The sequence below is a fragment of the Zeugodacus cucurbitae genome, chromosome 2, assembly GCF_028554725.1.
Source record: "Zeugodacus cucurbitae isolate PBARC_wt_2022May chromosome 2, idZeuCucr1.2, whole genome shotgun sequence".
NCBI classification, from domain to species: Eukaryota; Metazoa; Arthropoda; class Insecta; order Diptera; family Tephritidae; genus Zeugodacus; species Zeugodacus cucurbitae.
In genome coordinates, this window is record NC_071667.1 from 55757204 (window position 1) to 55784893 (window position 27690).

Below are 27690 nucleotides of genomic sequence, written 5' to 3' on the forward strand. Positions count from 1 at the left end.
AGACAACAGGTATTTATACATAAAGTTATTTTGTTACATCTCCCTTTATTTCAACCTGGTAACACTGTTAAAAGGTGTGAAAATATGACAAAAAATATTGAGGTCAAAATATTAAAATGAACAAATACTTATATTAAAAGCAACCCTGCATTCAAGGCCAGTGCGTTTCATCAAAATATTTTCGTGCTATCTCCTTTTATTTTAATAAAACGAGTGAATAAGAAAACAATGTTATACAGTGTCTGGACATCGCACAATATAATAAAGTAGACTGAAAATAAATACTATGTGCGCAAATAATTATGTATATAGTAAATAATATATATATTATGCTAAAAACTTGTCATTGAGATTTTTTTAAAGATTATTTCAAAAAATTGTGTTCATTGATTCGACAGCAATACAAGTTTAATGCGTATTTGTCGAATTTTTTTTATAAAATATCTTATATATTTCAAAAGCTAATACAACAATTTCCGCAAAATCAGATAAAAATAAGAACAATATTTTTTATATTTCAATTGTTGGAATAATATACATTTCTATATTTCAAATTATTATTTGTATTGTAAACTATAACTAAGTATCTATTTTTCAAAGTAACGAAAAACATTTCAAAAATGTAAATGAAAATGCAATTATAACAAAATTATATTATATTTGTATACCGAACTTCATTGTTGGTTGAAGAAATTTCCATCCAACTTTAAATGTACACTTTTACTTCCCAATTCACCCATATATTAATTCTCCTTTTTGGTAAGTACTGCCGTTCCTTCCACACTAGGGGCAAAACTTGAGGGTTCTTTCGCAGCTTCTTCCTCCAAAGTTGGCATGTTCAGTCCGCCCTCTTCGTCATCTTCATCATTACCAGTAGATTTATTGTATACTGTAGGATACTGCGTAAAGCAATCTTGCATTGATCTAAAAGCCTCGAAACAATCAGAGCCCTTAGGATCTGCTTTGCTATAATGGAAGCAAGAAAATGCATCACGAAATTCAACACCACATGGACCTGTAGCCATGCCTCCTAGACAAGGGCAACTCCAATTAATTTCGCCATCACTGGTAATAAGACCTTGTGGTGGTTCTGGTGGTGGCAGCTCAATGGTGCTGGGTGTTGCATGATCCTCTTTGGTGACGAAGAAAACTTTGTCTTTGCCAAATACTTTGCAGTACGACATTGTATATTACTTATTAATGCGAATTAGGAAAACTTAAAAGTCCAGCTTCTCCTTAGATGTATTCTTTATTAAGAAATGGCAAGGAATGTCTTGATAATGCCCAATTAATGTAATTGCTGAGCGAGTGCGTGTCACAAATTCCTCGTTTACTCGGAGAATTGCTCGTTTTTGATTCTTGTCAAATTTTATCACTTGTAAATCGGTCTGCCCTCCAATTTCACCAAAAAAACTTTGAAGTGATTCCTCTATGCTGCCAAGAAAGTAGGCAGGTGTAACAACAGCTTTTTCTTCGTCGCGTAGTTTCCTATCACACGTTGCATATAATTATGAATGATTATTACATTAACTAGCAATGTTACTCACAATTCCACATCCAAGTGAAAATAGTTTGTCATACTATTTATGATTTATATAAATATTAGCAGATTTTATTAGAATTATAAGTTTTGTCGCTACAGAAAATATGAGAACATGTCGGCTTTTTTGTTTTTATGTAATTTTTTAGGTTATCCAAATGTCACTTTGGTACGTTCAGTGAACGCGAGAAGTAATACCCACTTCAGTTATATTATTCAATTATACCACAAATGGTGAAATTATGCTTATAATATATTTAATAAAAATAATATACTTATGTAGAATAAAAAATTGAAACATTTTTGAATCAATCAAATTCCATTTCTTAATATTTTCATATACACTTTCTCCTGAAGATTTTAAATTTATAATAATAAATTGGCAGCACTTAAAAATGCGAGCGCAATTTTCAATTTGTTTATCACCATCAAGGAGTGTAAATATAACATTTAAGACATTGCGAATACTTATAAAAAATATTGTTTTTAAAGATCTGAGTATAATTTGAAATTATGTCATATATGCGGGAACAAGAAACCATAGACTCCACCGCTGTGGCAAACTGTTCTGTGGAGTTAGAAGAAGAATTTGGTCCTGTCTCAATTACCAAGTTGGAAGTCTGTGGAACAAAAATCATGCTAGTGTCCTATATAATATATTGCATTTGTTAACAGGTTAATGGAATATCAGGCAATGACATCAAAAGACTACAAGAGGCTGGATTTCATACCGTGGAATCAGTAGCGTTTTCACCAAAAAAACTGTTGCTACAAATACGCGGATTCTCTGAAACAAAAGCTGATAAGATCCTTACAGAAGCAGTCAAGTTGGTACCGATGGGCTTCACCACTGCCACATCAATTTATCAAAAACGTTCCGAAATCGTTATGCTCACAACTGGTTCTAAGGAACTCGATAAATTACTGGGAGGAGGCATCGAAACAGGGTCCATTACTGAAATGTTTGGCGAATTTCGTTGTGGCAAGACACAGTTATGTCATACATTGGCTGTAACATGTCAATTACCAATCAGTCGTAGTGGTGGTGAAGGTAAATGCCTTTATATTGATACGGAAGGTACATTTCGACCGGAACGTTTAGCAGCCATTGCGGAACGATTCAAACTTGTTAAGGAGGAAGTGAGTTGAAGTAGTAATTAGTAACTAAAACAAAGCATTATCACTGTACACTTTTCAAGGTACTAGATAACGTCGCCTGTGCTCGAGCCTACAACACAGATCATCAGACACAATTGCTGACACAAGCTGCAGCAATGATGGTGGAATCAAGGTGACTTAAAACACTTACATGGAAAATATATATATATTTATAATTTACTATATTATTAGGTATGCCCTGCTGGTGGTAGATAGCGCAACTGCTTTGTACCGCACGGATTATACGGGACGTGGTGAATTATCGGCACGTCAAATGCATCTGGCACGTTTTTTACGTCTATTGTTGCGTTTAGCTGATGAGGTAAGCAACTTCAATATACTTCTTTTATGGATATCAATCTGTTTGATTTTTAGTTTGGTGTCGCTGTAATTATAACGAATCAGGTGGTAGCTCAAGTTGATAGTGGTCCGGCAATGTACGCGGCGGACACTAAGAAACCTATTGGTGGAAATATTATCGCCCATGCTTCGACCACTAGACTATATCTGCGTAAAGGACGAGGTGAAACGCGTATTTGTAAAATATACGATTCCCCATGCTTACCCGAGAGTGAAGCGACATTTGCCATTTTACCCGACGGTATCGGTGACGCAAAAGAATAACAAAAATTAATTTATTTATATAATTTTTAAAATCAAATAAGCTGTTTTCAATAACGTATTAACTTTATTTCTCGTTAACATTTAAATCATTAATACTTACTTTTAAATTTTGATGTGTAATTGGATTTTCAATTACGCAATAAAATGATATTTAAGCAAATGTTTTATAGATATGGATAGCTTTATTATGTGTATGCGTTTAGAAAATCTCTAAATACTAAATTTAATAATTCTTGGATTTATGTGATGCAACGCAGTTCACTAGCTGCTGACGCGCATTTACAACATTAATTAAGTCAAATAACAAAAACCTTGACAACAGAAGTGTAAATACAGAAAAGATTTATGATTTTTTGGCAACTTATTGGAGTACACATTATAAAACCAATAGATGATGTGAAAGATGTGCTCAAGCATATCGAAACCAATACCGCTGGTTTAATTAGTAGGCGAGACGACATATTTTATTAGAGTAATATATCTGTTTCAAACAACAGTATAGTTTTATAAGCCGATATTATTTATCAATAGATTTATTTTTTTTCGATACATTATTCGATTCGGAATTAAAAAAAAAATTAAATATACTACAGAATGTGTTTTCATTTACATATGTATGTATGTATGGATTAAAGAACTTTTTTATTTATAGATCTCCAACAGTTACATGACCAGTTCGACAATGAATGATCTGGTTTATTCAAATATTTATATTTTGAACGAGGAATATTTAAGCCTCTACAGCTTCTAGTATATTGCTTTCTGTGTTTACGTTGGACTCGTCCATTTCTGTTCTGTCAGTTTCGGTGTCGCTCTGGTTTGTTTTTTCGTTAGCATCCGCTTGGATATCTTCGTTTGTGTTTTCCTTCTCAGCATCACTTTTTAAATCTGCACCTTTATCCTGTGCACTTTTTCCATCCTTTTTAAAATTAGCAAGTACACTCATATAGGTTTTCTCACTCATTGTAATACGATTTTGCTCGCTAATATGTTTTGTGCACTCCTTGTAGGTTTTTACTTGATCACAGAAAGGCTCCCAAAATTGTTGATCAGCTGGAATTTTAAATATTTTTTTGAAATAATTGTAAATAACAATTGCCTCATTGCGTATAACTTCTGCTTTAGTTCTGAATTCATTTTCTTCCTCAGCACTCAAAGACCATTCTTTTAAATTGCCAACATAGCGGCGTAAACGTCTTATAATGTCCACACAATCTGGATTGCGTAGTAGCATTAATTGTGATAATTCAAAATCTTTATACTGCTTAAGCAACTCGACACACCGATTAACGTCGGCGCTCTTTAGGCCCAAACTCTCACGCAATTGCTGCGACATTTGTATGAAATCACGTTCAACAAAAAGCGCATCTTCTTGCTCTATCATTTGGTTAGTAAATCTGCTGGCAGCATCTTGATGTATTTTTGACCTTGGAGGATTTATAATCACACGATCTTTTACCGCATCCAATTTTATTTGGCCAATTTCCAATTTTTCTTTCAAGTCTCCAGCTTCTTTTCGCGACTTCTCTTCCCATTTAGTACGTTCGGCCGGTGTGGCGAATGATTCTGGTTTTCCATAATCCAATTTGATGCCAACACATTTAGCTGGTGGTACGAAAGCTAATAAGAGGTTGTTGTACACTTCACTTTTGTTACCAGCCGAAGTTTTCACGGTTGGCGTTATGGTAGCCGTTGGCTTAGAGGAACTGCTCGACTTTTTAGCAGATTTTTTCGTATCTGCGCCAATACCTATAAAAAAGCAAAAATTGTGTGAAATATTCGCAAAAGTATTAAAAGAAAATACAATTATAGTACTTAATAATATAAAATATAAACTTTGCCTTAAACAAAAACAAAATTCGCCTTAAACAGGCAGATGCAGGCAATTTTCTTTCATATTAGCAGTTTATGAACTATTTCATTGTCTTCACCCCATTAGTAGGTATATACAGTTTTAGCAATAATTTATTACAAAATAACAAAGTATGCCTAGGATAAACATTGTCAATGTTTAAACATATGTATGTCCGCCAAATTTATATGAAACACAAACTACACGTTCCAATTCCATTCTGTTTCAATAAACAAAATTGCCCGCTAACTTCTTTATCTTCAGTTGTATGTGCTTACCTTCTGCTGGTACTTTTTTCTTCGATGGTGGCGAATGAGATAGATTGGGGCCCTCATGCACTTCATCAATGTACCGTTTCGTTTTGATTTTGCGCCCACTGCGACTGACTAATTCAGCGTTATCAGTAGTAGATGTCACTACTGGAACCTGCTTTTCTTCTTTTGGTTTAATTGGTAACGATTCATCCATATTTGTTGCCCCAGAGTCAGCAACCTGCTCTACTGTATCCTGAGCCGCATTTTCTTGTATTTGCGAATCATCAGCAGTGACATCCGCAAATCCATCAATTCCATCATCTAACAATTCGTCTGCTACAGCTGCAGCCTCCGGTAAATCGATTGGTGCAGAGTCTTCCCCAATCAGAGCTGCCTCTATCTGTTCAATAGCCTCGCGAAAATTTGAACGTTTAAGATTTTTATCGGTAGCAAATTTTTCCTTACTCTCGGCATACTGAAAGAGATCTTCCACTTTAATGTTGGCTGTCTCGCCAGTTCCATAAAAGTACACGCTGTACTTTTTATTGTTATACTTAGTTATCTTAGCGGGCCATGCCGGGTAGCCCTTCACCTTAGCGAAAACTAAATCTCCAATGTTGAATTGCTTCTTCTCCTTGCCCATTATGTTTGCTTTTATTTTACTAAATTGTAAATTTTCTAAACAAAAATATAGATATTTCCGAAGCCACTTCCACGCTTTTGTTTAATATGTTTAGGCACAGTAGTACACTTTCTATTGTAGTTGTTGTAACTTTTGTAGCTATATTCACCACAGTAAACTGCGGGCTTCGTGGTATGGTGTTTTGCTACCTACGGCGAGTCGTGGGGTTAAACACCAAAAAAAGGAAAATGTTCTCAAAATTTATTTTAAAGATTGATTCAATATATACTATCTTAATTTAGTAGTTATTGGAAAATTTACAAATTTATAAAAGAGTTTTCAAAAATCATTTAAGTCAATTTATTGAAGATTTAATGCAGCACTGCATTGCTACCTTTTTCGATTAGGGTGTCAGAGATTCTTTTTTAATAATACATTCACCACATATCGTGTGCTAATAATTAATACACAAATACTAATATAAAATATTTCTGATTTTTCATATTTAAATATACGCATTTATGTTTATATAAAATGTATTTTTTGTAATCATAGTATTCGCGTTAATGAGTGTAAAACGAATATATTTTTACCCTCCAGTATTTTGAATTTTTTTAGGGTACCTCTTAATGCAACTCTGAGTTTTCATGTTTTCGTGTATCTCTCGCTTATTTGATTGGAGTTTTGCTATTAAATTAATAATTGTTTAAACTAAATAATGGTACGTACAGTTAAGGAAACGGGTTTTGTTGTCGAAAAGATTGTCGACAAACGGATAACACCGGAAGGAAAAGTTGAATATTTTATTAAATGGCGTGGATACCCTAGGTATGTTTGTAATATACATCATATGTACATCAAAACAATATAAACAAGATTTTTGTTTACAGTGCGGAGAATACTTGGGAACCAGAGGAAAATTGTGATTGTCCAGCTTTGATACAAAAGTTTGAAGAATCCAGAGCAAAGTCAAAGAAACGTGGCGAAAAGAAGCCGAAGGTTGAGGAGATTCAAAAACCGCGCGGATATGATCGTGGTTTCGCAATGGAACAAATTGTTGGTGCCACTGATGAGACCGGTGACGTATCGTATCTAATTAAGTGGCAATTTTGCGATGAGCTTGATTTGGTTGCTGGAGAGGAAGTAAGGCAGAAGAACCCCGAATTCGTAATTGATTTCTTTGAAAGACGGTCACCTTTCCAACGTGTTATAAATGAACGTCTGTTAGGTGTTCCAGACGAACTACGAGTTATGAATATGAATGAACTGAAAGCACCTGCAGGCAATCCGGAACCAGCAACTTCCACTTCCGAAACTGCCGCAACGGATGGAACTAGTAATTTATTGGCGGGCGATGTAACCCAACATAACGCTAACGAAAGTACCGGTAGTGTTGATAGCGCCGCTGTATCCTATTCTATTCCAGTACCTGGAGTTGGTAACATAGCCATCGATGTACCAATTCTAGATAGTTCAGCACTATAAATAAATACTAACAACAATATATTTAGTCCTTGTGCTTTTGCATAAATCTATTTAAACATTTAAATAAAAAATTAAAAATAATTATGGTATGTGTACATATGCTATATTTTGCTCATATTTTCCGCAATTTATAAATATATATACTTTTTCAAAAATAAATCATCTGTCTAAATTAACCCCTCCGAAGGCACCACTTCGAAAAATTTTAATAAATCTACGTGCTGCTACCATAATGTCCGGAATATTTACTATTTGTCCATCGAGGTTTTTATATTTTCTTTCTGCACCTAGACCTTTGGCATACGACACTAAAACTTCTGTAATGTGGTCTGTAGGGTTTTCTAATCCCACTTCTTTAACATATTCGTACCGGTGGTTTTTGTTCATCCAATATAACAGGTAATCTGCTATCAGTTCTTCACCAACTAAATGATCTGGCAAGCACCCCACTAAAGCTAGTTTCATACCCATTTCATCATCCGTTATGCGTGGCTCGAGAATTCCGGGTGTATCAATCATATATATTAAAGGATCTTCACTAATTTTAATGCGTTCCATAACAGAACGTGTAACACCAGCTTTATTGCCAACTTGTGTTGCACTTTTCTTGCGTAAATTTTTATTCCGTAACACATTTAAGAGCGAACTTTTGCCAACATTTGGTACACCTATTATCATGATACTCGCCTCCTTTAATCCAGCTCTATTATATCGATCCGAGTTAGATATCAATGTATGCGCTAAGGGTAACATACGTTTGATGCCGGTGCATTGCTGATTTTTGCTATTAGTAAATATAACATGTTCAATGCCTTCACGTTCTTGTAGCTCTTTAACTATCTTCCGTTGTTCACGTATGTCAGTGAGATCCTTTTTATTTAAAACAAGTATATGTGGTTTCGCTCCACCAGATATAGTGTGTTGGAATTCCGGATTTCGCCCTGAAAAGGGAATACGGGCGTCATGTACTTCTACTATACAATCCACGGACCTTAATTTTTGTTGCATCTGCTTTAATCCTTTGCCCATGTGTCCAGGAAACCAGCGAATTGCCTGTTTGGTGACTAATTTATATGCCTCCCGGAAAGACATGTTTACTTAAAATTAAATAACAACACAATATTATTAACAATACACGAAATTTCCTGTGCAATAAAAAATATGTTATGCACATATGATTTTGACATTTCTTTTAGCCGGTGAAAATAACCTCAAAAATATAAAATTGTAAACAAATATATTTTATTGAGATATTAACGGATTGTAGAGAGCTATTATGTACTTTGTCTTAGTATATATTATATTTATCATAATTTTTACTTATAGTTCCTGCTTCTTGTTGGACTTGTCTCCTGGAGGTTTAATTTGTACAAGTTCAGTATCACTTTCAACCTTAAAAGTGATTAGCTTTCCATATGATAGTAAGAGATTCTTCCAATAGCACTCGATGTCTTGCATGCGTAAGTGCTGTGAAATAAACTGCGATCCGCGTTCAGAAATTTCACGAGCTAGATCATCATGGTTTTGGAAAAAAGTTAAAATGTTCTCTATCTCTTTTTCACTGGGATAACTCTTAAGAGGCACGTAATGCACCCATGGCTTTAGTGCGAAGTAAAAAAATTCTTTCCATTCATCGCCTACATGGAATACTAAAGAGTTGCAAAGAAACAAATGTTTGAAACGAAAGCTAGCAGCCACTCCTCTAAAATTGAAGAGATATTTATATTGACAATGATCTTCTAACAAAACTTCTTTCGCAGGCTCAGCGTTAAGTGTATCTTTAGGAGACTTCCAGGCTTGGTTTTTGGTATATTTTGCATCAACTAAGTCGGGTCTGCGACGTGATAGGAGAACTAGAGCATCGCGTTCATCGGATGTGCGGGATCCACGAAAAAATACGAGTGGTAGCTTTTCAGACCATGGTGTTTTTGTTGCAGCTTTGGATATGCTATCACGCAATAAATCCCAACGACCAATACCAGTTGGATGAAGAGAAATTGCAGGACCGCCAGCCCAAAATGTCCATGCTGGATACATGATGTCTAAATAGTCACTTGTTTTAGAGAATGAGAATATTGGTCCAATTCTGCTGCCAAGTCCAGTCAGAACCTGTGGCCAATCTCGTGTATTTACTACCATATCCATATCTGGTAGTGCGGGTAAAAGTTTTAATAGGAAATGTTCAATACCACTGCATCGTGCGGGGAACATGCATTCTTTGTCGCGAAATAGTTGTTGGTTCAAAATTTTGTATCGTGTACCATATTTTGCAGTATTGTTTAGCATTTGCTTAGTGATACCTTTTTGATATGGTTTTAAATCATTTAGTATAACATCACTATAGCAATTACAATCCGTATCATCTTCATCTGCACATGGAACATATGATTTTAGAGATGTCCTTACTTCATTTTCTATGATATTGTCTACAAAAATCAGGTGGTTAATAAAAGATCAGGTTTATAATAGACATTCCCTACTGTTATCAATATCCAAATGTGAACAATTTTCTATGCTTTCTGCAGTACATGCGTTACTAAAGTCACTGTCTCCAACTGTTGATTGTGCAAAACAATTATTGGTTATTAAAACCAAACACCAAAACAATAAATTCATTATTTCTAATAAGATATATTTTTGTTTACTTTAACAAAAATTATATGCCGGCAAACAATAACATTCTCCAACAACTACTTTTGAGCGCAGGCTTGTTCGATTTTCTCTTACAGTAACAAAGCAAAAAAACCAATGATATACGTTGCTGCAATCCCTTTAATATGCCATTCAATAAAATCAAATATTAAAGATTTTAATAAAAAAAAAATAATTAAAAATTATTTTTACATTTGTTTCCTTATGCGTATGCTCTTTTCAATTCTGAGCATCTTATTGGAAATTAATATTTTCATTTATAATAGTTTAATAATGTTAATTGAACGTACACAACACCTGTGCATTTTTAATACGACCCTGCGTTCTGCTGGACTGTCGTCAGCAATTTTGTTTTACGCTACTTCCGAAACGAAATCGAGCCATCATAAACGAAAAAATTGACGATGCCGTCAAAATAAGTCCGTGTTCAAGATCGAAAATCGAATTCAAAATTGAGAAAAATATTTTATACAAATGTGAAGAATACTTTATTCGATGCTACAATTACATGAAATATCCATGAAAAGTCAATAACTGCCGACAGAAATAAATCAGTGTGAAGTGAGCCATTGTGTATAATTTACGTGACAGAAAAAGTTAAGCCAAAAAGCAGTAAAGATAAATGGAAAAGAAAGGAAAGAAGAAATACATAACTGCTAATTAAATAGTAAATTATTCAACAGTGAGCGAGTGAAAAAGGATAAATTTACATATAAAAGTAAATAAAACTGATTTAAAAGCCAGCGATAGGTAGGTGGACGCCCCCAATAACGACTTGTGAAGTCCACATATCAACGGTGGAGCTGTTTTCTGTGGCGCACCTGCCAGCACCCTACCAAGGGCGAACGAACTGACCGACCTTCTCAAAGTTGACGACGGCAACTTAAGTTTGTTGAGAAATCGTTTTGAATTTCAAACTAAATAAGGTATGTGTTTCAAAAGTACATTACAAAACTCTTCCCATTAAAATATTTAATAAATGGTTTATATTTTACAAGTTTGAAGTACGCGCAAAATATGTTGGCAATTGGTTTTTCCATGTAAGTGGTCATGGGAAGTTAGAAAACAGTTAGATTAGCAACAAATTGATTTTGCACAAATAATGCCGGAGTTGCCAACGTTCTGCACAAGTTGGCTGATTGGAATTACACATCCTTGCTTAACCAATTGCCAATTATGCATTATATACTACTTTAATGCTTTATTTTTAAATATAAGTTATTTATGTTTTCGCCGCAATTATTTTTTTATAACATATACGTACGTACATATGTATGTGCTACCAAACGAATGACTGTCGAAGCTATGTTATAAAATTTCACTCTGCTACTTCTCTCTGCCGCGCTATTTATTCCTCTTTACAATTTCCATTTATCTGTGCAAAATTGCGACAGACACCAACTGCGTGTGACCAATCATCAGAAAGCTATATGAATATTAAACACTTTTGTTGTTAACATTCGTACGGAAATGAGTTTTGCACTCCTATACGTTGCCGTCATCTACCACTTGGCAATTAATTTTACTGTTTTTGTTAACCACTCATTATGCGCTCGCGCTTTAGATGACTGCTTAGTCAGTTAGACAATTAAAATAAATGTAAATGGATTTAAGAACTCAAAAATCTTCATTATTTTCTTTACTATTTGCTGTTAATTCTCACTACTCAAAAAATGCAAGATTTTATAATTTTATAAAATAATGCACGCATTCATAGGTACTATGTGTATGTATAGATTTAAGCTGTTTGCATATTCGTTTGGTATTAACTTTTAAATGTTTGGCTGGTTAAATAATTTTGATTCTTCAAGCAATGACTTGAAAATGAGTCAAGCAAGAAAACCAGTTTTCAGTCACATAAATTCGCTGTTATTTTTTGACGTTATAGTTCATTGAGTTTTTATGTAGGTTGGACAATTTTCGTATTTAATAAAAAATGGGTACTGACATATATGTTATTTACATATTCTTAGTAATAGTGCATTTTAATAGTCAAATAAATCTATTTCACAGTCTACATACATACAGATGTATTTAAATATGATCACTTCGTAAACAAATTGGTGATGAGTATATTCTAATTAAATATTTTGTAAACTGTCTCTATTAATATACTTATACGTATGTATACACAACAAATGTCATAAAAAACTCACAACATTTTAACATAGCTTTCCGAAAGAAGCTTTATATACCATTAATCAACACTATGTATTTGAGAACGTTTCTGAAGTTAAATATATTGTAGAAATATTGCTTCCAATTGACTGCAAGAAAACTGCATAAATATTTTATAACATCTTAAGCTTTTTGTATAATTTCTTACAGCTAAAACAGTTGTTCCAATTGGCTGGAGCGACGATTGATGAGTGGGTGTAGCTGCTTCATTTTATTAGTTCAGCGACATTTTCGTATATGTTTTGACGCTTTGTATTAGATATACTTGTGTGCCGGCTATAAATAAAATACAACGGCAAACACTAAAATGTATGTTTATAGTTTCTGTATGGACGATTCGATAGTAGGAGCTTTTGAGGGCAGTGCCATGAGAGACAAGCTGTCTGAGAATTCTGCATATGGCTTTTAATTAAAATAATGTAAAAATTAAATATGTACGCACAATATTCATGTACTTATGTATGTATGTAATATGTGCTATTGCTTGCACGAAAAATCTCTTGGGATTTCCTTATTTCAAACCTATGTTATATCTTATGCACTGCCTAACATTTCATGACTCAACTTTGCATTCAATAAAACTTTGCTACCCTAATTACTTTCCTGTTTGCATGCGTTCTTCGTGCACATAGCTGTTAATGCATTATGCCTACTTCTCTTCCGCTTTGGCAATAATCAAGGTATGCATAGACATATAGTAAAGGTAATATTTTCAGTCCCACGCAAGTTTATTGCCAGTTTGTCTGACCAGCTCGATCCTTATTTGGCCTCTTTTTTTAACGTGTTTTATACTTGCAAATATGCATTTATTACATATAAATATATGTATAAATGTATGCATTTTCTAATTCTCTATTTTCCCATTTCTTAGTTTTATTGGCAAGGCGCATGCTCCACCCCACGTTTTTCATACACTTTTTGAGAGTTCATTTTCTCGTTTCTAAAATTTTTTATACTGTGGTGAATTCTTTTTAAGGGATGACTATAAGTTGCTGAAAAACAGTGGAAGGATGTGCAACCATACGCTATATGGTTAATGATTTTCTATTCATATGTAGAATACTCGTTATTTGCACTCACTTCAAAGGCATAACTACCAATTTTATGTTGGAATTAAGTATGCAATGCGAAACTTACACTTAAGTTGTAGGAGTTACATAGCTAATACATATGTATTCATTATGGTACATTTTCTCTATTTTCCTTTTATGTCTTTGCATTGATTAAGCCGACATTGCCGAGTGCGTGATGTGCCTATAAATGCAGCTATTTTATGTTGTTATTGCCAATCAATATGTGTATGTGTGTGTAACTAAATCGAAGTAATTTTGGTTCCTTGAGAAAATTGTTTGATATGTGCTTTAAAGTAACAGTAAAATAACCTTTTTCGAAAAATATGTTTCGTAAGGAATGACTTACGGATACTAAAATTTAAATTGTTTGTATCTTCCTAGAGGCGCGCTCGCATTCTGCTCATCTCAAATCAAACTTACCCTAAACTTGATTTTCATATTTTTCGTTGCTTTCTGCAAAAATAAAAAAAAAGTGTTCGAAGTCTCGAATGATCTTATATCATAGATTGTCCTACGAAATCTGTCCAGGTCTGGAACAGTTTTTTTTTCAACACATAATTATTCAATACTAAGGAAACTCTTGCACGTGATCACTTACGTAATTCATAAAAATGTAAGTGCAGGAAACGTTTTTGTCCTTCCTTTCTACCACAAACAAATACCGAATCTCACACAGCGTCTTTATTGCTTTACGTGCCGTGAATGCACTAGTAGCTAGCAAGTGGAGTGAGTTACCTGATCGCCCATTGTAGGGATCGCAAGGCACAGGTAGTTGCATTGTTGTTGTATGCAATTCCTTTGTGAGATAAGTTCCAGATGTATGTATGCTTTGTTTTTAAGGCAGTGATTTTCGGAAATGACAAAAGTTAATGAGCTCTGCCTGCGTTTACACCTCAAAGTAATTTAAATCTACGACGTTGGCGGCGCCTGCTGATTGTTGTGTGAATTTGCGTAACTATTATTTGTAATATATATATTGCGAAATTAAAAATCTTCACTAGTTGAAGAAAGAAATTCTCGCTTTATCAGTAAATTTTTATTAAATGAGAATTCCCCATTATTTCCACGACTCTTGTTAATATTACTTATATATATGTAAATCAAAGTAAAGAAAGTCAATTGTTTATGAGATTGACATTACATTTTTTACCTATTCTTGTGCCTTTGTTCAAAAAGAGCGTTCGCTCGGCAGAGAGTGCAACGTAAATTGAGAGTATGATAAAAGTAGATAAAGACAGTCAGAGACTGCCAATTATTACTTCATTATTTGATCGTGCCATACTCCATATATGCATTTGAGCTGAGATGAGTAGGCGTGTTCAGTTATTATTTTCAATCCAATTGCAGAGAAATAAATTCAATTAAGGGGTATTGTGTTATTGGAGCGTATGCATTTATGCTGTTAGTTAATAATGGTTTACATATAATATTCTCTTTGTGCTATGGGTCTACAAAAGCTCGAAATATTTTGCTACGTTCAAAGTTGTAAATTATCATCATAATACATATATATTTACATACTTATATATACGTACACATATGTAGTACTTGAAGTATTATTTTTGTGAGTAATCAGCAATTGTGAGTATAGTAATTCACCACACTTAGCTTATCGGATACTTAGCGGCGCTACTCTGACAGAGCACTCCATAATAAATGTAGTCGAGTTACTTACTCCCTTTCTCACGTTGGGCGTTGAAGAGTCAAATTGAAGTTTCGATTTACAAAAGAGAGTGAGCAAGGCAATATGAAACACCAGTAAGCACTTCAAGTGGTTACAGTTATTTTAATATTTTATTTTAATTATAAAAATAGTTAAAAAAGATACAAAACAATAAGAACGAGTCTATCATATTATATTATTCTGCAAAATTCTGCAGAGAATTACAAATATACAAGAGCAACATGGGCTTAATTAAGTGTTCCTCGGTTCCTAAAATTAACTCGTTCGCTTTGATTTTAGTTGGCGAATCTTATTGTGTCACAGATTGATCGAAATTTCAATTACATGTACCCAGGCCCAGATGGGAAGACATATTGATAAGATTAAATCATATAACTAATAGAATACCCGCTCTTTCATAAGAAGGTATAACAAATAATGGCTTCCGTTTCATGATCAAAGCTTTAAGTACATGTTAATTCATATTTCAACATTGAATATTGAAATTAATTTACTAAAATGAAGTTTTAGAAAAAATGTAAAGAATGTTCATAAAAAGTGTTCTAGTAACCTTATACGAAGACTCTACTACCAACCATTAATATAACCACTTTCCAGCTGACTCGCATTGTACTGCTTTATCATCGGGTTATCTCTGCATGAGCAGTTTATTAACAATTGTACAACTCTTCTATGCATGAATTGCAATTTCACCACGCTCAAAAACCAAGAAACCTCCCTGCTCCAGTTTCAAGAACTGAGCATAAGCGTGCTCATAACAGAGAATGAGAGATTTTTTATTACTTCTCTATCAGACATTTGCTGAGACGCCAATTATGTTGGTCAGCTCCAGTGGGTCGACAGCATACTTTTGTATTTTGGTGTTTTTTTGTTTTTGTGTAGTACTTTGAGGTTATACAGACAAACGGTGTATTATTTTGTTAACAAGGTGGGAGAGAGTCACAATATTTTAACGCATAACGCTTGAAAATGGAATGAAAATAATAAAAGAATGGTGTTGAAATACATTTTGCCACTGGCAGCGTTGTGAGTACACTCGCACTTTGGTCGCGCGGGATTTGTGTGCGAGCGCAGCATAGATTTCACGTCACGAGCCATATCAGTAGCTGTAGGAGGGCGGCAGCAGCAGCAGTGGTGTACGTTTGTTGGGTATCGGTGGTGGTGGCCAGCAACTTTGCTCTCAATCGCGTTCCATTTCTGTATCTACGCGGTAGCGGATTTTCGATTCCTCAATGAATCGGCTGGCGACGTTTTCTGTAGTGTAGCAAAGCGATTTGTGCGTTGTGTCTCGGAAAAATGTGATTATTACGTTTTTATTATAAAAAAAGAAAAAAAGTGAAAAGCATAAAAAGTAATTGCAATCTCGGCAATTAGTTTCCACAAATAATATTGAGTGCATTGTGTTTTTATATAAAATTCTCCGATTACAACTTCATTGTGCGAAGCATTCGCCTGAAGAAATTCACCATAGTGTAATTGCAAAGTAAAGTGTCATATTGTTGGTGGTTTGTGTGCCAAGTTTGCATATATACAGACGAATTCTTTAGTGTAACTGCATTTTGTAGTGATTTCTACCAAGTACTAGCAATCATTTGCTATATTTCTGCAATTCGTTTGATTTACTATCTTTTCGTGGCACCAGAGCAATAAAATCCAATAGACGCCTGTCTTGCGCTGCGCAGCAACGTTTTCGTGTCAAGTTCGGTTGTTTAGTTGTAACTATTTTTCGACAAAATTGTACGCAACTCGATATAGTGCAAAAAATATTTGCAGTAAAAGTGCGCTGCAGTTAAAATATGCCAAATCTGTGCAAAAGCAGAAAAATAAATCAAAATCAAAAGTGCAGTTTATAATTGAAAGCATTGGTCACTGCTCAAAGTGAAACAAATTTAATTTTAATTTATTTTTTATTAAATCAATCTCACACAATTTTTTACAAGTGAAAAAATTGCAAGTGAACCCAACAACTGTTTATAATCAAGGATTACTGTCGTGCTTTCGTCTTTGTTTTTCCAAGCATTAACAAATGATTTGTAAAGCATAGCGATTTTCAACAAATTTGCAACACATTTGCTCAACAAAATTAAAGGTAACTTTTCTTGCACTTTCATTACAAATAGTTTGAAGATTTCCTAAACAGAGTGAAATGTGAAATACTCTGTGTTTGTATGTATGAAAAAATATGTCACAACGCTGGATGATAACTTCCTGTATTGCCTTGGAAAAATCGATTTTGACTGCGGTCGGTCTCTTCGCTCTGTTGTTTGTTGTTTTGTTTTTCATAACCACTATGGTGTAGCTGACTTTTCTTCACTGAAATGTGTGTGTGTGTATACATATATATGTACATGTATTGTATGTAAATACATGTGTTTATGTTGGCCTCCAGTTTGTCGCACAGTTTGAAATTTGTTTTTATTATACAGTATACTCTCGAAAAGTAAATCGATTCGTATTTTGGGTAATTCACTTTTTCGAATAATTTACTTTTCCAAATATATACATAAATTATCTGTTTTTATAATATTAAATGTAAATTTAAACTTAAAAAATTCATTCATTTATTGGCTTCAATAAAACATATGGATTTACATGAAAAACATATTTACATTTACATACATACATATGTATGTATTTACTATGAAGAGAAAAAATCTTGAATATTCTTTTGTTTTTTTTCTTTCGCAATATATTTTCTGACCATTTTTGTACGACAATTCAAAAAGTCTGACGCCTGATTTGCATCGTTTTCATTTTTAAACCAGTGGATCAAGTAGGAAAGTTTATTTACTAAAAAGACGCGATAAACAAGAGAGTAAGTGTTTTTGCAACATCGTAAAAAACGCTGCTTGCTTCGTTTCGAATTTTTTATCACACTCTCTGAAAAGTAAATTAAAAAATTTACTTTTTCGAGGTGCATGTGTAATCTTAAAGGTGATTAACTTTTCCGCGATTATTTACTTTCTGAGAATTTACTTTTCGAGAGTATACTGTACTTGTGTAACTAATTTCCTCATTTTTAATTAAATTTTTAAACTACAAGAAATGTATAAATGTTTAAATGCATAAAATTATGACAAGTGGGGTTCGCAAACTTTGTTATGATGCACATATGAACAAAATTTCTTGATCCACAGTTAGAAATCCAATAATTTATTTGTAAAATTGTCTGATAAAATGTACGAATATAGAATTAATTCTAAGAATTGTCATTGAAGCTTGGTTTTCTCTTTAATTTATCAATATAAAAACCGCAATAATTATTAACAATATATTATATTAATAATAATTACATTGTGACTGAAAAATGTAAGTGTTTAACCACTATATCTTGATGTTATTGTTGAGGCGTGCAGAAAACTTTTCCTAAATAATTTCGAAAACAGCTGTTGAGTTTAAAATAATTGGCCGGATAAAGTTCATTTCGAAAATATATTTTTTTAATTTTTGAATGAAGAAACATATTCACTTCCGATCCGCTTATTATTGTTTCAAACACATTGAAATGGGAAGAATTGAAGGAGAAAGTATATATTGAAACAGATATAAGATGTTTTCAAAACTTTTTTTGTTTTGTTGATGTTGGTACCGCTCTCAGCTGTTTACTTTTTCATTATGTATTAATTGGTTCCAATTAAAGGGTGATTTTTTAAGAGCTTGATAACTTTTCGGTTCTTTATTTGAAACGTTAGATTGGTTCATGACATTTACTTTTTGAAGATAATTTCATTTAAATGTTGACCGCGGCTGCGTCTTAGGTGGTCCATTCGGAAAGTCCAATTTTGGGCAACTTTTTCGAGCATTTCGGCCGGAATAGCCCGAATTTCTTCGGAAATGTTGTCTTCCAAAGCTGGAATAGTTGCTGGCTTATTTCTGTAGACTTTAGACTTGACGTAGCCCCACAAAAAATAGTCTAAAGGCGTTAAATCGCATGATCTTGGTGGCCAACTTACGGGTCCATTTCTTGAGATGAATTGTTCTCCGAAGTTTTCCCTCAAAATGGCCATAGAATCGCGAGCTGTGTGGCATGTAGCGCCATCTTGTTGAAACCACATGTCAACCAAGTTCAGTTCTTCCATTTTTGGCAACAAAAAGTTTGTTAGCATCGAACGATAGCGATCGCCATTCACCGTAACGTTGCGTCCAACAGCATCTTTGAAAAAATACGGTCCAATGATTCCACCAGCGTACAAACCACACCAAACAGTGCATTTTTCGGGATGCATGGGCAGTTCTTGAACGGCTTCTGGTTGCTCTTCACCCCAAATGCGGCAATTTTGCTTATTTACGTAGCCATTCAACCAGAAATGAGCCTCATCGCTGAACAAAATTTGTCGATAAACACATTTCGAACCGAACACTGATTTTGGTAATAAAATTCAATGATTTGCAAGCGTTGCTCGTTAGTAAGTCTATTCATGATGAAATGTCAAAGCATACTGAGCATCTTTCTCTTTGACACCATGTCTGAAATCCCACGTGATCTGTCAAATACTAATGCATGAAAATCCTAACCTCAAAAAAATCACCCGTTAGTTAGAATTATTTTTCAACTAATAAGAAGTTAGTTAGTTTATAAGGGTTGAAAATTCTGTGGTTTGCGTGGAAACTTTATAAAAGGCCTAAGTTGTAGAAGGCAACTTGACTTTCTGCACTAAGGGAGCATATAAGAGTCACACCAACTACTAATCTTCGATTTACAAATTTAATTATTGGGACAATAAAAATGTGTAGAAAATTTTAAGGTGTTTCCAAAATAAGCCTGAGAGAAATAATTAGCAGATACTTATATTGATATTTCTTCGATTCGCCAAGTAAAGAGAAGCTAATCGCACAAACTATTGAGATGTACATATGTATTTCCCCTTACTTTCGAGCAGCGTCCATACCATAGCTTTTCTTTAAAGAATATAATTTATTCCAAATTAAAATCAATAAAATTTGGGCTTTTGTGCCAATGCAAATGATCCAAAATGTGTAAAACAAAACTTGGTAGCACTGACTGGATTGGCGATTGGAATTTAATGAGGTATTCGCATACTTTCTTGTACGAATTCAATTAGCTAACTTTGTTGTTGCTTTTACATATAAAATTTTTGGCAAGGAAGCAGCGCGCAAAAATAGCGAGCAGAGAAATGACAAATCGAACACTATTACTACTATTTACACTACTTAAAAAGGCAATTATAGACTTTGAATTTCTATTTCTATTAATTTCTTTTAAATCAGAAGGTCCTTTAAAATACATATAACAACAATTCCGATTAAACCAAAATCAGGAATTAACATTATAAAACAAAATTATATTTTTGTTGCTTGTGTATTATTTTAAAAGACGTCACCAATAAATTACAATATCGAATTGATGATTAAAGCCTCTGGGTAATAATTTTTTCCAGTAATTGTTGTGCCAATATTATGCACATTCCATACATAAAAACATTTGCTAACTTTTCTATTCAATTTATTTTCAGTTAATTATTATCAAAATTTCCCTTTGTTCAGCTAATCATCAAGAATTACGGTGCCACTTTCTTTATTCTAGATAGTGGACTCATACATACAAACATACATGTATGAATTGTGTTTTTATGTGTTTATGGCTCACCATTTCGAATATCAACTTACAGATAAAGACACATATTATGCCTTTCGAAGTATGTTCATATACTTTTGATATTGATACTGACATATCAGTCCATAAAAGTGGCGATGAAGTGATAAACGCTCAGTGCAAATTATGCAATTCGAATTGTGTGAACTTGAAAATCAAAGCAATTGCATTATAAAGCTATCACCAAGTATGTAAACTTTATTGTTATTGGTGACTGACTATTACAACAAACACACACACACACACGCGTGCTTCTACATTACTTTTACATTGCAGAAATATTAATTATTTTTTTTGCTTTCTTGCTATTATTCTGCGCTGGCAGGAAATCGATAAAACTAATTATTTATACACGATTGGAAATACGGTGTATATAATCAAAGCAATCAACGCGCAGCAGCTCAGGCAATAGCTGTAGGTAGCAACGCCAACAGCTGCCGATTGCAAAAAGACATACAACGTGGCCAACAATTGAGTTAGCAATAATGTACTTACATATATTGGCTAGTTTAGATGGGGGGAAAAAGCGCAACTGGAATGTATAAATACGGTTAACGGCGTTTGCACTATTCTACAAGGGCGGAAAGTGTTTGAACCCACGGCGTTTCGATGGTTGTGCCGCATATGGAGTGCCATGAACCCCACGTGATTGTTATGTATTGGAAATTGCTTAGAAAGAAAATTGTTTAGTGTCTGTCTTTATTGCAAATCGTTTACAGTAGTTGAGGAAAGTGTACGTACGATGCATGTCTTTTCATTTCGTGAGTTACAAAGGTTACTAAAAAACTCTTGAGTGAATTTTTCGATTCTTTTTTACTTAATAAAGATTTACTCGCTTAAATTCTGCTATAGAATCCATCAACAGTCAGTACAGTGAAAATATGTATTATACGTTTACTTTTTGTATCCACTATACACAGCTATGTATGCCTGAACACGTGCTTTTATAGCAAAAATTTCGCTTATTCGTGCATTTCTGCAGACGTTGCCTCTTAAGGGTGTACAGTGTGTTAGTCTATAAGTTGCAGTCTTCAATATACAACCGTTAGGTAGCAGGTGTTTTTGGGGGTTGAAAAATAAATGTTGTGTGGTGGCCACCCAAACTGGGGTGGTTAGCTGCAAGCTTTTAGATTTTTGGGATCATCAATTTATATCTTTCGGTCTGCGGTTTGTTGGTGGAGTTACCCCAAGTTTTAGATGCTCACATAAAATGCTATTGGGAATTGATATTTACAACCAAATAAAGGTAACTCTGACAGTTCAACGTCAGCTCTAGCAGAATTATATACCGTCTTACATACATATATGTATACCTATATATAGTGTCAAATGTTCTTCTACATACATGTCAGTAAGTCTATATACCCATTTAATCTACTAAGAAACCACAAGTACTTGAATATGCACATAGGAGTACCTAGTTCCAAGCAAAAACCCCACAAAATACATTACTATCTACTCATATAAAAACTATACACTTCAAATGAGTATGTCTCATAACGTAGTCTACATTAGACAAGACCGCAGACGCGTAAATGTGCTGTACTATAATCTACTTCTTAATTACCAACTTAATTAACGCACTTGTCTTTTTTGTCTTTCTGGTTTTGTGTTTTTTGTGTCACTTCTGTGCTATTTATTTGCTAATTGTTGCGTTTTTTCCACACCAGTATTAAATCTTGAGTGTGTCGTGCGATTTCCCTTCTTTCGCAATATCTAAAGCGAATATTTGACGCATAAGTGAGTCTCATGAGAAACTATCGGGTGTAAAGTATTGCAATTATCGTTAAATAGTTCAATAAGTGGGCCTAAGTTGCCAGCTACTGATTTTTTAGTTGTGGAAAATGTTGGTAAATTGCAGTTGTTGTTTTTAGTTTACTGCCGAAGTGAGGACCTTAATGTGGCACTCTGTCAAACACAAGATAATAGAAAAAGTTTTCCTGTTTTTATGAGAAGAATTATTTCGAACTGCAAGTAATAAAATCGAGTAAAAATCGTTAAAATACCAATAACACTCATGTGAATTCATTTATGTACTCGTAGTATGAGTTCATGCCTACCCTATAGGAAATTTACAACAAAATAATAAAGCTATAAATGACATTTTCCAATTTCTGAGGTTCACGATATCATAGATATTATCAGAATATTGCTAAAAATCTGTTTTCTTCGTCGAAATAACAACTACAAATTTTGACAGTGCTAGATTTTGACAGTGCTAGATTTTGACAGTTCGACACTTCAAACAGTACTACGAGGGCTGCTATATATATTTCTGGCCTAATAATGAAAATAGGAATATTTATCAACGAAAATGGTTTTATTGTTTTTCAAAATATTCTCCATCGAGATTTATACACTTTTGCATGTGCTCAAACCAATTTTCGAAGCACCTTTTTTGAGCCTTTTTTTGAGCTATTGTCAAATTGTGCGGGATCCAACGAGAACAAACCTTTTTTACGGCCAGGTGTTCATGCAATATCGAATGTATGCTGGTGGGAGAAATGCATAGGCATGCCTCTATCTGAAGGTATGTTACATGACGGTCTTGCATTATCAGTTCACGTACGGCATCGATGTTGTCTGGCACAACGGCTGTTTTTGGACGACCTTCACGGAATTCGTCTTTGAGCGAGCGTCGGCCACGATTGAATTCGTTGTACCAGTTTTTCACAGTGCTATAGGATGGTGCTTCATAGCCATACAAAGATTTTAGTTCATCGATGCACTCTTGTCGCGATAATCCACGTCGAAAGTTGTGAAAAATGATCACACGAAAATGTTCACGAGTTAATTCCATTTTTTGGCCGAGATGAATTTTTTAATTCCCTGTAAATAAAACAATTCACGATTAAATGACAAAACGTTTTGAGTGATGTTATGCTCAAAAATGTCAAACTTTCCTATGGAAATGTCAGATTGCACCTGGCAACACTTAGTGTTGCCTAGGCCAGAAATATATATAGCAGCCCTCGTATACCCTTTAGATTTGAGTAGAACGAAAACAAATTACACTATCCAAACATTTTGAATTCGTGTTTATGTGCTTCTTACCTCTCTAAATACCTCGACTTGCTAAAACTTCTTGTATCGGGTTGCTATAACCTCAAAAATTGTCTTGAAGTGCGATGATGTAGTTCTGAAAAAGGAGTTAATGTATCACAACTCCTTAATCGTTAGTCGGTAACGAGTCTCTAATGATTTTTAAAGAAAATAACGCTAATTTTATTTAATTTATCTGATTTAATTTTCTCTCATAGCTTGAATACCATAATTAGATGACCCACAAAGAAGTTTTCTACGCCAGATGTTTGGTTAGGATAAAGCGTATTAATATGCAGAGCAAAGTATCGACAACAAGCCTTTACAAACCAATGTGCAATATCATTTCTGTAATGAGAAAAGTTTTTCGCGCATAATGTTACATAGTTTACGAATTCTTGCCACTTCTTCTTTCGCATTGCACGACGCCATGCATATTTAAATATTATTGTGTCTTTGCCGATTTTCTTTTAATAATTTTTGTTTTGCATTCGAACGCCTACGCATTTTATCTTATTCACGTTGTCTCATTGCATTCTTCCCTTATAGGAAAATGAATAAATACATTATCGCATAATTCAATTGAAAAAGCACTTTGAATAATAACTTGGCTATCGAACCATAAAAGGCGCGCCACCTTTGCCATTCAAGAATTGTTGAAAAATAGTATACGAAAAAAAAGTAAAAATAAACAACACGAAAAACGCAAAGAAAACGTGCAAAAGAAATACACTTGAGAGTAGGCTCACTGCAATAGGTGTGGAGGTGCCGGAGCATTTGCGTAATCTGACACCCACCACTGGGTACAAAAAAAAATAAAAATATAACAAAAACAAAAACGGCGAAGACTGTGACTGACAAATGACGAACGACCCAACTAACGAACGAGCGATTTGCAATTCAAGCGCTGTACCACCTTTTGAGTCTCAGTAACGCCCCATAGACCAGACACGACCAGTCTCACCGCGCATATAGTCAAAGAGCTGAGTGATGACGTTGAGCATATGCCATAAGAATAGAGCAGCTTCAATTTAAATGTGTGTATATAGTATAATAATAACAATCATGCTGATATTCGATACTTTCACCACGCAAATGCAACACTGGGGCAAAAATAAAAATTATAAACACAAATGGAATTTGCAATAAGGCGCTTACAATTATTAGCGTCTTAACCGCAAAAAGAATTGTTCGTGTTTCACGCTTCTGCAACTACATATAATAAGAAGAACAACAACAACAGCTAATTACTTGACAGTTACAAGCGCAGGCATCTTGTGTCTAAACAATGTTTCGCAACATAACTATGTTAACTGTTGCTGCTGTTTGCCGCAGCCCTTTGTTGCTTGCTTCTTGCTGCCTAAGCTTTAATGCAGGTTGATGGAACCAGCTTCAGGTTTAGTGCCAGACTTGCATTTTTGCATTTTGAATATATTTAAATAATTATTTATATATGTGTAGCGGCATGTTTGGAAGCTAGTGGCATTTACTGTGTTGGAGACATAGCGGTGACAACCAGTCTTAAAGTATTTGTGTAACGGTCTTGCTATAGCGATCTTATAATTTTTAGGCAAACTGTGCTTAGGCGACTGCCTATGCCACCCATTGTCTGTTGGTCAGTGTTTGAGATAAAACTGTAAACTTTAAATACCAGGCATCAGTAACTTCCATATATACAGTGCTGGTGAAAAAAGTGCACTGCACTAATAAACTGTTAATTAGTATTGGTCTACAACTTTGCTTCCGCCGTTTTCCAATAGATGTCTCTAGGGTCAAGCACTGGTCGATTAAGTCGATTAAATCGTTTTATATCGATCTTGGCCATTTGTGTCAACATTAACCCAACAAAATATTTGTAGAGATCTGTTTGCATCCCAAACTTATTCTCAACTGAAAATGTCACTTTTTGAGCCGAATTCTCGACATTTGCGGCAAATTTTGCTTTTCTTTTTTAATTCCAAGGAAAATGATGCTAAGACTCATCGACATTTGTAACCGTTTTTATACAAAAAAAAAAACTTAAATTTACAAAAAAAACCGGCGGAAAGTAAGTTGTAGACCTAATACTTAAAAGATTTTAGTTTACAAAAAATGGCGGAAAATCATAAAATACTATAAATATCGTTCTTTCAACAGAATATTGATTCTAAAAAGTCTAAAAACAGTTTTAGGAAAATTTATTCGATGAAGGATTATGAAGGATGATAGGATGATGAATTCGATGAGATGACCGGTTCAATTTTCTGATACCAAACGGGTTTATAATCTATTTCTGAACGGTGGTGGTAGCTTTCAAGAATGACTTGGCTTTTATTGTCTCCGATTTGTTGAATTCGTCTTCAATTAACAGAATAACTATAGGAAAATAATAATATAGAAAGACTTCCAAATGCATAGAAAATATTCGAATACGATTCGTTGTTTTTGTTGTTGTCTCTAACATTGTTTTTGCTATTGTGATAAGGTCAAAACATTCCACAAATGATATAAATAATATAAATCCGGCTCAATTCCTGTTAAGGAGTCCTTAACTGTCGTGGAAACTAATCTCACCACATCAGCTGTTAAATAATAAATTGAATATGAATTTTTATTTTTGAAATTTTATTAGCTTACCAATGCGGTGCTATTATTTCGCCCAGTACTGTGCTCATAACTAAAACACATTGAAATGCATGCCGCCTATGTGACAAACCGCTTTTTGTCTGTAATTTTAATCGCTTTCAGTTTCCCAACGCAGCAGCGCCGTTGTGTGTGCGCTAAGTATGTATTTTATTATTTCGCCTATATTTTTACTTATTTTTTCGTTTTTCGATTTTCCATTGCAACCGCATTCTTCCAGTTTCATTTGCAACAAACAAGTTTGTGTTTTTCTTTCTTATTTTCTGCGTCCAACCAGATAGCCCCAGCGGCTAGCTAGTGTATTATCCACTCAAGCATTGTCATTTCTTTTCTCCTTGTGTGTGTGTGTGTGTGTGTGCGTCTACACTTTCGCAATGCTTAATTCCATTCCAATTTCAATTCCACTGCTAATTAAAGCCAGCGTCACATAATCAACTCTTACCCACTTTGTTGGCCGTTGTGTTGTTGTTTGATGGCGCCGAAATGGAAATGCGCACCAAAGCTCACCTTATCTATCGGCGGTCTTTTATAGTGTATTTGGGCATTGATGTTGCTGCAGGTGGGTTGATGGCAGTGCGATCAGTGGGGCGGCAAATGCATTTTTTTCTGGAGAAAAGATAAAAAAAAAACTTTTACAGTTTTATGTGAGTTTGCCTTATTAGGCTCTTTTCAATTGCCTGGTCGTTTCTTCGACATATGATTTATGTGTGACCATTAATGCTTTTGACATAACTGTTTGTCGTTTTGGCTGGCTTTCCTTTGCGATTCAACACAATTCCTACTTGTGACATTATGCATTCAGTTTTTGTTTTATGTTTATTCGAAAAAAGCACTTCTGTGGAAATGGTGTGAAAATATAATAATAAAATTGTATTTATTGCTTCCTTTTGGCTTTGTTTATTATGCAATTGCTGATTACATTTAGTGTGTCAAGTGCTTGTGTTTAAGCCAAGCTGTCGGTCGATACTCGTATATTTGTTTTAGTCTTTGTACGCGTGGCTGGCAAATAAAACTCAAGTGCTTTTTAAAGTGGTTTCAAAAACAAAGCTTTCTTTTCTCTTTTTTCGCCAGCAGTTGAGAGTTTGGCAAAATCGAGATTTTGTTTATTAAATTATTCATTTAAATCTGAAATCTATATTGGTTGCTCGACAGCTACTAAAGTTATTCGGTGGACTTAGTAGCTAAAATTCGGAAAAGGCAATGATATTAGGTCTTTGCTTCCGCCGTTTTTTTTGTAAATTTAATTTTTTTGTATAAAAATGGTTAAAAATGTCGATGAGCCTAGCCACA

The 27690-nt window shown here is 34.2% G+C and overlaps 8 protein-coding genes across 9 annotated transcripts in view; 3 read left to right on the plus strand and 5 right to left on the minus strand.

Moving 5' to 3' along the window:
- Positions 1–627: 627 nt before the first annotated feature.
- LOC105209484 (mitochondrial intermembrane space import and assembly protein 40) lies at positions 628–1184 on the minus strand. Its single transcript, XM_011179897.3, has one exon. The coding sequence runs from the start codon at positions 1182–1184 to the stop codon at positions 744–746; it is 441 nt and encodes a 146-aa protein (XP_011178199.1). The 3' UTR covers positions 628–743.
- On the minus strand, positions 865–1708 carry LOC105209482 (uncharacterized). The gene is made up of 2 exons (XM_011179895.3): positions 1548–1708; positions 865–1488 (listed from the first exon to the last, which is right to left on the minus strand). The coding sequence occupies exons 1-2, from the start codon at positions 1577–1579 to the stop codon at positions 1218–1220; spliced, it is 303 nt and encodes a 100-aa protein (XP_011178197.2). The 5' UTR covers positions 1580–1708; the 3' UTR covers positions 865–1217.
- Positions 1709–1830: 122 nt separating this feature from the next.
- On the plus strand, positions 1831–3976 carry Hdgf_0 (DNA repair protein RAD51 homolog 1). 2 transcript variants are annotated; one of them, XM_011179899.3, is made up of 6 exons: positions 1831–1977; positions 2033–2158; positions 2216–2680; positions 2740–2831; positions 2891–3020; positions 3074–3976. In XM_011179899.3, exons 2-6 carry the CDS (start codon positions 2054–2056, stop codon positions 3320–3322), a joined length of 1041 nt encoding a protein of 346 aa, XP_011178201.2. In that variant the 5' UTR covers positions 1831–1977; positions 2033–2053; the 3' UTR covers positions 3323–3976. The 2 variants fall into 2 exon arrangements, with proteins under 2 accessions (XP_011178201.2, XP_054081879.1); XM_054225904.1 differs by having other exon boundaries at positions 1935–2158.
- On the minus strand, positions 3915–6306 carry LOC105209486 (PC4 and SFRS1-interacting protein). The gene is made up of 2 exons (XM_011179900.3): positions 5453–6306; positions 3915–5071 (listed from the first exon to the last, which is right to left on the minus strand). The coding sequence occupies exons 1-2, from the start codon at positions 6069–6071 to the stop codon at positions 4053–4055; spliced, it is 1638 nt and encodes a 545-aa protein (XP_011178202.1). The 5' UTR covers positions 6072–6306; the 3' UTR covers positions 3915–4052.
- Positions 6307–6687: 381 nt separating this feature from the next.
- Positions 6688–7617, plus strand: LOC105209488 (chromobox protein homolog 3). Its single transcript, XM_011179902.3, has 2 exons — positions 6688–6878; positions 6941–7617. The coding sequence occupies exons 1-2, from the start codon at positions 6769–6771 to the stop codon at positions 7533–7535; spliced, it is 705 nt and encodes a 234-aa protein (XP_011178204.1). The 5' UTR covers positions 6688–6768; the 3' UTR covers positions 7536–7617.
- A 77-nt stretch (positions 7618–7694) lies between these two features.
- Positions 7695–8750, minus strand: LOC105209487 (mitochondrial GTPase 1). The gene has a single exon (XM_011179901.3). It carries the CDS (start codon positions 8625–8627, stop codon positions 7695–7697), a length of 933 nt encoding a protein of 310 aa, XP_011178203.1. The 5' UTR covers positions 8628–8750.
- A 5-nt stretch (positions 8751–8755) lies between these two features.
- Positions 8756–10275, minus strand: LOC105209489 (O-glucosyltransferase rumi-like). The gene is made up of 2 exons (XM_011179903.3): positions 10016–10275; positions 8756–9961 (listed from the first exon to the last, which is right to left on the minus strand). Exons 1-2 carry the CDS (start codon positions 10149–10151, stop codon positions 8856–8858), a joined length of 1242 nt encoding a protein of 413 aa, XP_011178205.2. The 5' UTR covers positions 10152–10275; the 3' UTR covers positions 8756–8855.
- A 231-nt stretch (positions 10276–10506) lies between these two features.
- The window catches only part of LOC105209497 (ubiquitin carboxyl-terminal hydrolase 46), a 46024-nt gene continuing 28840 nt past the window's right edge, over positions 10507–27690 (plus strand). Inside the window, exon 1 of the mRNA XM_011179911.3 lies at positions 10507–11113. The gene's annotated coding sequence lies outside the window, so the exon portion shown is untranslated. The remainder of the gene's footprint in view (positions 11114–27690) is intronic.